The following is a 12,039-nucleotide window of genomic DNA, read 5'->3' on the forward strand; positions in this document are numbered from 1 at the left end:
CATAAAGGAGTTTGAAATGTCAAATGCAAGTCAGATGGAAGCTTTAGTACAACTACACAAGGAGGAAACCCACTCATGCCAACAACCCAGAGAGATGAGAACTAACTCCCAACTAAGCTAAGTAATATGCAACAGTGTAAGCAGGACAGAATTGACAAAAGAAATCCTCTCCTAAACAAACCATACATTTCTAGACCGAATACTTGCATCCATAGAGTTCATGTGATCAGATATTTTGAATGGGGAAAGGATAGATAACAATCGAATCATTGATTTTGCTAGAAGAAATAAAATATACTTTACAATGGATATCAAAATCACGTTACAAGATCAAACCATAAAAAGATCAAAAAGACAGCTGCATTTTCTTTTAATGCATGGACATACCTTCTTGGATTTCCAAAAGGATGAGAGGAGGGGAGAGAGAAACTACAAAAAGATGCTCCAATGCTGTAGGCTAAAATGCTGTATTAGTGGGAGGCTGAAGGTAACGTCCAGAATGTCTTGGTTGCTACAAGAATCTTCTCTCTTCCCTCCGATTCTGGTTCTGGTTCTGGTTCATGAATAGTGGTTTTCCATCTTACCGCATGTGCAATGCGAGCCAACATGTCAATGACTTCAGGAGAATCTCGAACAAGAACTGTTCCCTCTGGGCGCAACATCCGGTCCATCTCCACCATTAGGTCAACAAGACCACACCTGAAACCAAGATCCTATGAAGATAAAATTCCAAATCTATACAAGCAATTGATGAAGAGTTGCATCAAGGGAAAAAATAATCCCACTTTTCTAGGGATTGCAAAGACGACAAGAACTAGATAACAAATAAAACCTCATAATTACATTGAAGGCATTGTTCATTGCCCAAATTCAAGTAGAATGCAAAATTTGTAGAGACTGAAAAGGAACCTCCAACTGTGGATATATATTTTCAGAATGAAGGCAACAATCAACACTGACAACGTTGTCTGTACATATACTTAAAAATAACAATAATACTAATGAAATATTTTTTATCAATTGCAGATATTCTATTATTAATTATTGATCGAATCCTGCCTTCATGGAGGAAGGAAGATTGTGAGGTTAAAACATAGTATATCTTTACCTATCAAAAAATAAATCTAGATCCATTTTCAAATTACCCCAAATACTTCTTTTTTTTATAGGTAGGGGGGATGTAGGATGTGAACCAGGAGACTTGAACTCAAAACCTCCTGATAGCCATGGGCCTTTACGCACCACTAGCTACCAAGTGCGCTAGGCACTTGACCACAAATATTTCTGTAAAGTGCTACATATCAAGATACTCCATTTCAGCTATTTGAGCAATCAAAAAAAATATCAATACCTGAATCCCCTTCAAATTCTCTTACAGATTTGTTATGTTCCAAAAAGGAAGTCCAACAAAACCAAGATATCAATTGCTTGATCTGGCTTTGATTTGTAGAGTCCTTAACTATAATCTTCAAATTCTACAAGCTGACTATTTGTCCTATACTTTAGTATTCATTCCATGGTCTGTTTACTCCAGTAATTACTGTCCTTGGTGCAACAGTAAGGTTGCTCCATTGTAACCAAGTGGTCACAGGTTCGAGTCTCAGAAAAGAGCCTCTCTGCGAAGTAGGGGCAAAGCCGCGTACATTATGACCCTCCCCAGACGCCGCAGTGGCGGAAGCCTCATGCACTGGGTATGCCCTAGATGCCATATGAAATTAACATCCTCTAGATAAACCAAAAGAATTGATCATTATTACAATGATTATATCATTTGGTAAATTATGCAAATTTTATTTCTTGAATGGTTTCTAATTTACTACCCTATGGTTTATTAGCTAATAATAATAAAATTTAATAGGACATTACTGATACGAGTGATCTCACTACACACAAGTTCACTTTTTTTTTTGGGTTATTTCCAAATGCCCCCCTGAAAATGGCCAAACTTACAGTTGTCCCCTTGAACTTTCACTAATTCCACGTGCACCCCTGCTTTCCAAACTAAGTACCACTATAGTCCCTCCCGTTAGACAGATCCGTTATGTTATAACGGATCCCAGTTTTTTAACATTCATGGACCATTCTACCCCTTGATATGGTAGAATGACAAAAATGCCCTTATTTGAAAAAAAAAAAAAAAAACAACCCTGCAACTCATCTTCCCCAAATCGATTTGGGGAAGATGAGTTGCAGGATTTGGGGAAGATGAGTTGCAGGTATCTTTCAACCCATTACAATCATCCCTGCAAACCCCTTTGATTGAACCCATTTGCAATCATCCCTTGAAACCATTTAATGTTTTTGTTGCTTCTCTTCTCTCTCTTATTTTTTTTTTTGATTATTTTGTTGTTTGGTGTTTTTGAGTGGATTTTTTTTATTATGATTTCTTCCGAACCTATCCATGAAAATCAAAGCCCTGAGATGCCTAAACAATAATTTTTTCTCTCTCAATCTTGCCCAGTGGTAGAAGAGACCATCAAAGTTGAATCTGGGGCGGGCAGTGGGGTTGCGTCGAAATCAGCTAAAGCTCAGACCATGGAAGAAGAGACCATCAAAGTTGAATCTAGGGTTCCCAATGAGACCCTGACCGGACATTTGCCATCGGATGTCCCAGGTGACGGAATTCAAGAAAATGGTGTTAGGGTTTCTATAAACAATATGGAAGGTATTGACGGTGACGCAACGACTCGGATGGAAGGGGTGACATCTGTGCTTGACAAGGAGACAGATGGAACCGGGATTGGTTATGTGGTCTTGGATGATGGAAGCCGGGTGACAGCAGTGGAGTTGGAAGAGAATGGTAAAGAGTTTGGTTTTCCTCACGAGAATGACAAGAAGATTGTGGAGGGAAATGTTAGTGTTATTGTTGCAGAGTCTGGTTCAGCAATGAATGAAAACAAGGAGGATAGTGTTCCCCAGACATTGCCAGAAATCGTGTTAAATGGGGATGTCTCTATTGAGTTGAACGGTGGTGACTCTACTACGAAGATTGAAGTATCAGGGGACGGTGTACCGCTTGTTGTAGAGATTCATGGTTCCTGTGAGGCGTATGAGAAGAGCTACGGGGTTAATAACACCGTGCTTAAGCCCAAAGGAGGTTTATTAGCTGAGAATGGGGAAAATCCAGATGATAAATTCTCAGGAATGTCTGTTCTCATGGTGGAGACTGAGAAGATTAACGGTGTGGAAGACAAGGAAGAGAAAGAAGAAGTAGATGGAGGAGAAGAGCAGGAGGAAGTATATGATCAAGATCAAGAGTTCTCAGTTGTTGAAAGATACCTGCAACTCATCTTCCCCAAATCGATTTGGGGAAGATGAGTTGCAGGGTTTTTTTTTTTTCTTTCCAAATAAGGGCATTTTTGTCATTCTACCCTATCAAGGGGCAAAATGGTCCATCAATGTTAAAAAACTGGGATCCGTTATAACATGACAGATCTGTCTAACGGGAGGGACTATAGTGGTACTTAGTTTGGAAAGCAGGGGTGCACATGGAATTAGTGAAAGTTCAAGGGGGCAACTGTAAGTTTGACCATTTTCTGGGGGGCATTTAGAAAAAACCCTTTTTTTTTTTCCACAACATAATATATAAAATTAATCCCTTGTACACGGCAAATGCCTCATCCACACTCAATGCACAGGAGTTTGTGATGGAAAGATGAAGTTATAAGATTCAATACCTGTTTTTACTGGAACCAGAATGCCTTGTAAGCGAGTCGATATTGGATGCATGTATAAAATCATAAGTTCGAGGATACGTTGAAAAAGGTTCACACCTGTCAACATCAATCAGAAAACCATTAGCACATTCATTCAATAGCCATAACTAAACAACTTCATAGTTTTAAAAGGAGGCAAAGAGTAACATATTGATTGCTATATGTATAGAAAGAACAACACAGTGATTGCTATATGTAGAACAAAAAGGTATTTGAATTCAAACGTCCTTTCCCACCAATTTCCAAGTCACTTTGACTTGTCTCCATTTCAGTCATTGATTAAGGTGGAAGCAACTTTCTTGAGTTCTTGATATAATGATGCAGTAACTGCAGCCTGCTTGACAAACTAGAATACTTCAGACTATGAAATAGGGATTTTCAAACAGGAACATACCAATCATGGTAGACTCCAATTAGTCCTCTATCATAAATCACACCCAATGTTGATGACTTGCGAGGAGGAACAACGTTCATCACCCATACTGGATCAGACAATAATGCGGCTGCAAAACCTCCAAAAAAGGCATTCATGTCCATGATGTTGCGCACAGCTGGGCTCCCAAGCTTCAAGTTAAGCGATTTCTTGTAGTATGCAACCCTTCTAGCCCAACGTCGTGTATCAACCTCAAACATTTCATTCCCATTTTCCCTTATTATAGCCCTTGAAGGAGGCTTAGTTAGCCTATCTGGCCAAGTAGGAATGGTCCCAACAGCATGTTCGCCCTTGAGGGAGGCCATCTTACTTATACAATTCTTCAATTTGAAGTACCTGCAAAACCACTAGAGTTAAGACACATTTCCACCTAGATTGAGCCATTGCCCGAATAGTCAAAAGCTGTAAACTCAGAGCAGCCCCTCCTATTGCAATCATAGCAGCTATTCCATTTTGAAGTCCAACCCACCCAAGAAACAGTAGATGAGTTTAGTTCAAATTGATTGAGCTAGTGTTCCCTATGACGTGTACTAGAACTCTGAGCAATCTTGACTGTTGTTTTAAGTTGCACTGGCGTCATTGTGAGATTCAAAATAAGAAAATTTGCATTCTCTCAATACTTTTTCCTTAAGCCATTTAAAGTTGATCTAAAAATGAGAAACCTTTCTGTGTAATAGTTCTATGAGTGTCAGTAGTACATTCTGCTTGTAGTCCCCACCCCCCCCAAAAAAAAAAAAAAAAAAAAAAAAATAAATTTTTTTGATTCAAGTGAACCCTGTGGACTAAGAATAATCTTAGAGGATGTACCCAGTGCACGAGGCTCCCGCCAGTGCGGGGTCTGGGGAAGGTCATAATGTACACAGCCTTACCCCTGCTTTCGCAGAGAGGCTGTTTCCAGACTAAGAATAATATTAAACTAACACAATTCAAATTCCAGGGGCACCCTGGAACGATGGTGAATTGAATTGGAAACATCCATGATTGGATTCGTTCGTTTGATCCTTTTGTAAACGTTTCAATGATCATGCAAGTTTTCTATAAATTCCAATCAGAAAGAGATCAAGTTCATATATGATATTTTCCTCTAAATCATACATCTTTGGCAGGTTATGAGAGAGTGCATTCTCTATTTGGGTTAATTTAAGAACAAAACCTAATTACTCTCTTGCTCTTGCTCTCCCTTTTTTCTTTTAGTTATTTATTCTTTTTTGGGAGGGGGAAGGAAGCTGATGTAGTTCAAAAGAACAAGAAGGCCAGCAGCAAACCGGGTCATCAAACTGGACCAAGAATGTATTAATAGGCTTAATTTGAGTGCCCAATGAGTTGTATGGGCCATGGGCTTTACATTTTTTAGTTATCTATTGTAATGGGCCAATTCTATAAACCCAAATATTAGGAATTTAAGTTCTAACAGGATTAAGTAGTTATGTTTTATTTTCTGATGTTCTAGAATAGCTTATATTTTGAAGAGATTTAAGTTGTAAGGATTCTCCCTACCATCTATAGGGGTTTTCAATTTTGCTTTTTTCCATGAAGTTATAAATAAAGAGTCGGGGACCATACCCATTACCATTGATTTGAGAAATAATTTAACCTTGAGCTTGTGAGTTCTGTGAGAGAAAGCATGGTTTTGTGGGATTTAAAACTGCTCTACAATGGGATGCAGTAGGGAAACTTTGGTGGGATGCCAAGGCTGGAGTTGGTGGGATTCGTTCTCCAGAGTTAGGTGAGAGACCTAACATATCCTTCTATCTTCTTTTCTTCTACTAAATCAACAAAGATTAGCTTCCTGATTTCTATATCCTACGGTTGGTAAGATCAGTTCCTTTTCTCAATCTGCTTGTTTATTTAGTCACAAATCTGTTGGGTGAATTTCCATTGAAAGTTTTTTTTTTTTTTTTTTTTTTGCAGATCTGAACTGAGTTTCCTGTTTCAGACCTGTCAATTGATTCTGGCTGTTCACAGGTACTGAGATCTTCTTCTTGATATCATCTACTGATTCTGCAGTGCTCTGCGTGTGCTGTTTCTGGGATTATTAAGTATTAATCCATCCTTCAACAGCCGCTATTCTGGTTGTTGTTTCTGTTACTAACTTCTGTTGTTTCTATTTCTGATCAGCATGGTTTTAAATCCAGCAACAGTTTCTATTCTTGGGAAGTGTCTTTATTTAGTTTCTGCTTTCTGAGATCTATTGCTAATTTTAACTGCTTTTTAAATTTGTTTCTTGGAAACTTTAAATTTTCATATCAGTACCTTACTGCCTTAACTCCAAATCTATCCGTTGGATCTTGACCATGTTTTGAGAGTTTGTTCACCACCTTAACTAGGACACTCGACCTGAGTTCTGTTCTTATTAGGTTGACCTGCTGCGAGATATAGAAAACCTATTAATTCTGGTTCAACATAGCCCTGCGATTCGGGCTTCTAGTTGGAATCCTAATCTCTACCTTTGAGTGACTTAGGGTCCTATTAGAAGCAATGGACAGTACCAAATTTAAATACAGAGAAATTTAGTGTAATCTCCCCTTAACACTAAATTTAGTCTTTTGTTACATGGACTGGGATTGAGTAAACATGTATGGGAGTGGGAACAAGACAAAATTCTGAAATGGAATTGTTGTATCTCAAGTAGAAGGCTTCTGTAACTAAGGATTAGTCTGAACTGAAAAACTAGAAAGGGAATTTTGCGAAGCTTACCATGCATAGCTTGGGACATCTGAGTCATTGCAAAATTCAAGCCCAAACTCGTTTTGTATCGGAACACATGAATCGGTTGAAGGCTTTTTCCAGATAACAGTATTCCCGTCCACAACAATCAGCTCATAACACAAGGATCTAGCTAGGGCCTGCAGATCCGCCCATTCTTTATCTTGTTTAGGCCATTGTACAGGAGGCCCAGAGACAACAAAATATCCTCCTGGTCGAAGCAGCCGATCCACTTCAACAAAATATGTTCCATCTGCAAATCAAAAATCTCCTTTTACTGAAAGAAAATACCAAAAGAAAATCAGAAGAAAACAATATAGGCATAGGAAGGAGTAAAGAACTTACTATAGGCAGTAAATGGGATCAAACAACGAGAGCAGTGCATCAAATCAAAGGAATGCGCAGGAAAAGGCAATCTACGAGTACCAAGCATTAGAACAAATGCCGGGAGTCCCCTTTCTAGAGCAAATTGTATCTGTGCTTTATGTGAATCTCTTGGAGCAAATGAGAGGGTTAAAATATCTTCCTCAAGAAGGTAACCCCCAAAGCTTGCAACCTACATGAAAACCAAGTCATGTATTTTCTTTCTAAATATGTGGTGCTTCTAAATACAAATTCGAATAAAAATTAGAACTCAGACAAGTAAACAACTACTACCCCACATCCCATATCTAGGGCTGTCCTCAAAACTCCTCCACTTATAGGAATGTGGTGCCCCAGTTTCTCAATGTATTGTACGGCCCCATCAGGAAACATAGTGCCACCCCCTGGGAAGACAAAGTATGGACCTTCTTTTTTCATCCAGCCCTGGTGACCCTTCCTGTCCGCAATTTTATTGTGAGGCATGTTGCTGTGCCATATCTGCATATCAAAGGACAGTGTTTAAGCACCAAGAACCGAAGAATGTAGATAACCTCAATAGATCAACATCAAGTATTGACATCTTCTATTACCGTGGGAGGAAGGGAGGAAGATAACCATCTAATAAGTGCAGAAAATATACAGATACTTCATCTTCTCATTGCCTAAAGATAAAAGGGAAAATATTCACTAGCTAGGGGATGAATGAAACAAGAAAGCAGGTAATCTACCAAGTTCTTCCAGTTAAACCCACCGATGAAAACCATATGCTAGCCTTATGGTAAGTAATTACTAATCCAGCCTCGGTAAAATATAGATTTTCTTCTTAATGCAAGGGTAGAGGTTGACTTATAGTCTAGTGGTATTACCAATCATTCGAATTCAATGCAAAAATTAGATTCCATTCTCAATAATCCAGGTTGATAAACTGATCCATATGTTAGTGTGCACATGTATGTGGTTGTGAAGAAGTACGTAGCTCGGGGTTTGGTCTGTCAGGAAGACTTGCAACGGGTGAATTGTCCGACCAAGTGGGGCCTGTATGACTTCGATTAGTCAACACATGCAAAGGATGCTAAAACTTGTTTTTCACGCACTAAAGGCTGCTACAGGGGATTATGTTGCCTTAATATCTGTTCGGTACATGGATTTATTTCATTCTACAACTGATTAATATGTGAATAATTTTGAAATATTTAAATTCATAGATGCTCTCCAACATAAATAACTTATCTAACAACTCTTGATGATGATCCTAATCAGTTTTCTGATGCTCTTGATGATGATCCTGATCAGCTTTCTGATGCTTCTAGTAAGTAAATCTTCAAATGAAGCTTTAACCACCAGTTCCCCAATAACAGTGAAACAAACTATAAAAGATCCACCTTTTTCCTCTCCTGGCATGCAAAATTTCCAGAACTAGACCCCAACCTACAAAAGTATTGCATTGGACTTTACCTAACGTCAAGCAAAATCCAGAACTTTATCACTAAAAGTGAACTGGAAAGTTCAAAACTTCATTCCCAAATCCCCTGAAGGGTTTCAACCTTCTTTTGGGGGATCACTTACGACACATCAAATATATATCACAAACTACAGGTCCTCCCTTTCCTTCTTGCTGCCAAAATGAAACCTTCAAAGAGTAGGCCAATGCAGCATCTAGTTTCATCATGATTTGGGCTCAAATAAAGCTCTAGAGAGCTCTACCACCCCTCTTCGAACAGATATCACCAAAGGAATCACTGATACGAGATCTTGCAGTTAACATTGAAAGTATTTTGATCTGCAGTCTGCACTACTGTCTAAGTTAATTTATTCCTTAAGATCCAGAGTAACAAAGTATGAAGGGGTTGACACTTTAAGCTTCAAACTATTCATCTTAGTGTCTTAGCACCACTTCTGTTTGAAAGGAGACTCACAGAGAACTCCTTTCCCCTGTCAAATGGTATAGAAGTTGGTTACAAATATTGACAACGGCCAATCCATACGCCACCTCCTTCCCCCCCCCCCCCCCCAAAAAAAAAAAAAAAATAAAATCTGAAGAGTCCAGAAGCATTAGCACAGTTGCTGCCTTATTCCAGGTATGAACCATTCAAGTTAGAGGTCATATGTGCACAGTTTCAGAATGGTGGAATATATCACCTGGTGGCTGGTGGAGTGCAATCAAATTTTAGCTAAAAATGTAAAATAGGTAATCAAAATCTCAATCATTAGGAATATACATGAGATATAAATAAATACCTTGTGCAAGCTCTCGGGCCACTGGACAGGGATCCGGTAGCCGGAGGGCGGAGGAATCAAACAGAGCGGAGTCTCTTCGGGCAAGGGACACTGACGCTCTCTGTAGAAATTCATCTCTCGGCTGAGTTGACTGTTCCTCCTGGGATCCTCACAGGGCATGTGATCAACCGCCTCAGCAGTGCAGGTCTCGATGGTCTGCTGCTGCCCAGCCTCTACCAAGGCCACTAGCTTCAGTCTCTGAACGGGATCACCGGTAGCGAGCACGAGCGCCTGTCGTCCTGAAGCAGCAAGGGTGTTACCAAGTGGGGCAAATGAGTAGACGAAGAAGACAAACACCGCACCGAAGAAAGCAGCGTAGACCAGATCGCGAAGCCTCCACTGCCGAGCATTTCGTTTCGAAGAAGGGAGATTAAGGAGTCTCATAGTTGGAGATCAGATCGGATCAGATACACATTGAGGTTGAAGAATAAATGAATTCTTGCACTTCACAGCGACTCTGAACCATATAAGGAAAATGTACGAACTAGACAGAGAGAGAGAGAGAGAGAGATTGAGAGGAGGAGGGTGAGGGTTATCGCTTCTCACTCTACGGTTCTGCACTGACTCACCCACTGGTTTGGTTGATACTGGGTACTGCTCTAAGCTTATTTTACAGAAGAAATCAGGTTTCTCTTCCTCAGTTGCTGCGCGAAAGAAAAACTGGTAGAGAAGACGGGGAGAGAGACTACCAGTGAGAGAAGTAGTGCCAAGGTTAGAGCCGGTTCAGTTTCACCGAGATCAATCAAGCTCATCTAGTTTTGTTGTATCAATCTGAATCTGTGATTGTGTGACACTGGATTTTCTTCTAACTTTTTAAATGGATTGCTCAAAATCTAGCAAGTAATCGTAGATCTCGTAACATGTCTCTCATCGACCTGCAAAATGCCAATGCGTGCAATGCCATCAAGGTGAGGGCTAAATTCGATTCCAAGCCCCAAGGCCTGTCTGCGTCTTGCAACTGAAGATCCTTACCGCCTAAAATTGCCGGAGACTTCGCCGTCCATTGTCATCACAGACAATGATGCGAGCAGCAGACGTTCCTCAGTGTAGTAATTCTTGGGTTGGGCTCGGACTAGGTAAGCTTAAACCCAAGTTCAGTAGGGCTCGGCCCATAGCAGCTAGAGTTTATATCCTTTCTTAATTATTCAAAAATGTATCACTTTGATTTCATGAGATAGTCAATAAATAGATTTTTAATCAAGAAATTGAAATAGATTTGGTTATGTTAATAGATAAATTTCTAAGAATAGATTCTCTTTCTTAATTACATATATTTCTTTGGGAGAGGGTTTCCCGTTCCCCAACCTCTAGTGTGGGAGAACCTCGTACACCGTACCACTGGTGGCATGGGAAATGGTATCATCCATATGGACTCGCAAGGTCAAGGGAAGAGAGAGAAAATAATAAAAGACCCATATGACCATATTAGAGGATGTACAGTACATAATAAAAAAGACTTGTTCAAATAGGGTTGCAACAAGGTCGAGTTGGGTTGGGCCTTTTAAAACCCTAACCCAACCCTGAGTCTCCTTAGCTGAGTCCAATCCCGGCCTAGCCCTGACAAAGGGCTATAAAAATCTAACCCTGACCTATTGTTCAGGGTCGGGCTGGGCTGACCTTGATTGGCCCTGAGTCCCTGACCATGGGAGGGAACCGAGATGCATGAGCTGGCCAGGCTGGGAAGAAGGAGGAAAAGAAAAAATAAGAAGAAAGAACATGAAAAAGAAGACAGTGTTAGGTTGGGCCAGGCTCAGCTCGAGGCCTCAATCTTGACCTGGCTTGGCCTTGGCTCAGGGCCAAAAATTTTCAATCTTGACCCGGGCCAAGATATCTCAACCCAGGCCCTGTTCGAGCTCAGGGCGTCAGGGCCAAACTTGCTCTATGTTCAAATAATAATCCCCCCTAAAGCCGCATCATCCCTCGCCTGCAATCCTCTCACCTTGCCTTGCAACTCCCCTAGTCCCCCCTCCCTCTCCTGCACTCTCTCCCCTCCATACCATCGTGCACTCATCAACCCCAGCCCCATCACTTGCTTCTCTGCCCTCCCCCGCTCTACCCCCTGTGTTAAAATCCCTCTCCCCTCCATCCGATTCCCCACTGCCCCGCCTCACCCACTCTTCTCTGTCCTCCCCTGCTACCTGTCATCCCAATAATTGCTACAGCCTTCTCAAAATTTAGTTTATCTTTCTCATCTCGTTCTGGTCTATTGTGTGCTCATATAACATAGAGAAATGATAGAAACACCAGATTCTCTTTGACCTCCTCCTTCCTCTCTCTCTCTGCTTAAATGCTTCGCCAAAGTACCGACTCACAGTTTTCATCTTCGTTACCACCGGCGGATCACTTCCAATAATGGTTCTCCGATGATATATAAATTTCTAAGCTCAATCAATTTCGATACATTTAGTTGTTGTTCTCTTTCCTTTTCGTTGCATTGGTTTGGCGGATAGTCGCTTGTGTCTCACAGGTTCATGTCATCAATGATGATCCAACGAATGCCAATTTGATTCCTATTGATCATCAAAGTCAAGATAGAATCCACAA

At 40.5% G+C, this 12,039-nt stretch overlaps 1 protein-coding gene across 1 annotated transcript; it reads right to left on the bottom strand.

Annotated features, from left to right (window-relative positions):
* Positions 1–419: 419 nt before the first annotated feature.
* Positions 420–9,967, bottom strand: LOC122648951 (probable pectin methyltransferase QUA3). The gene is made up of 7 exons (XM_043842279.1): positions 9,457–9,967; positions 7,513–7,716; positions 7,201–7,411; positions 6,847–7,108; positions 4,111–4,485; positions 3,678–3,773; positions 420–699 (listed from the first exon to the last, which is right to left on the bottom strand). The coding sequence occupies exons 1-7, from the start codon at positions 9,877–9,879 to the stop codon at positions 471–473; spliced, it is 1,800 nt and encodes a 599-aa protein (XP_043698214.1). The 5' UTR covers positions 9,880–9,967; the 3' UTR covers positions 420–470.
* Between the last annotated feature and the right edge of the window lie 2,072 nt (positions 9,968–12,039).

The sequence above is a fragment of the Telopea speciosissima genome, chromosome 1 (assembly GCF_018873765.1).
Source record: "Telopea speciosissima isolate NSW1024214 ecotype Mountain lineage chromosome 1, Tspe_v1, whole genome shotgun sequence".
NCBI lineage: Eukaryota > Viridiplantae > Streptophyta > Magnoliopsida > Proteales > Proteaceae > Telopea > Telopea speciosissima.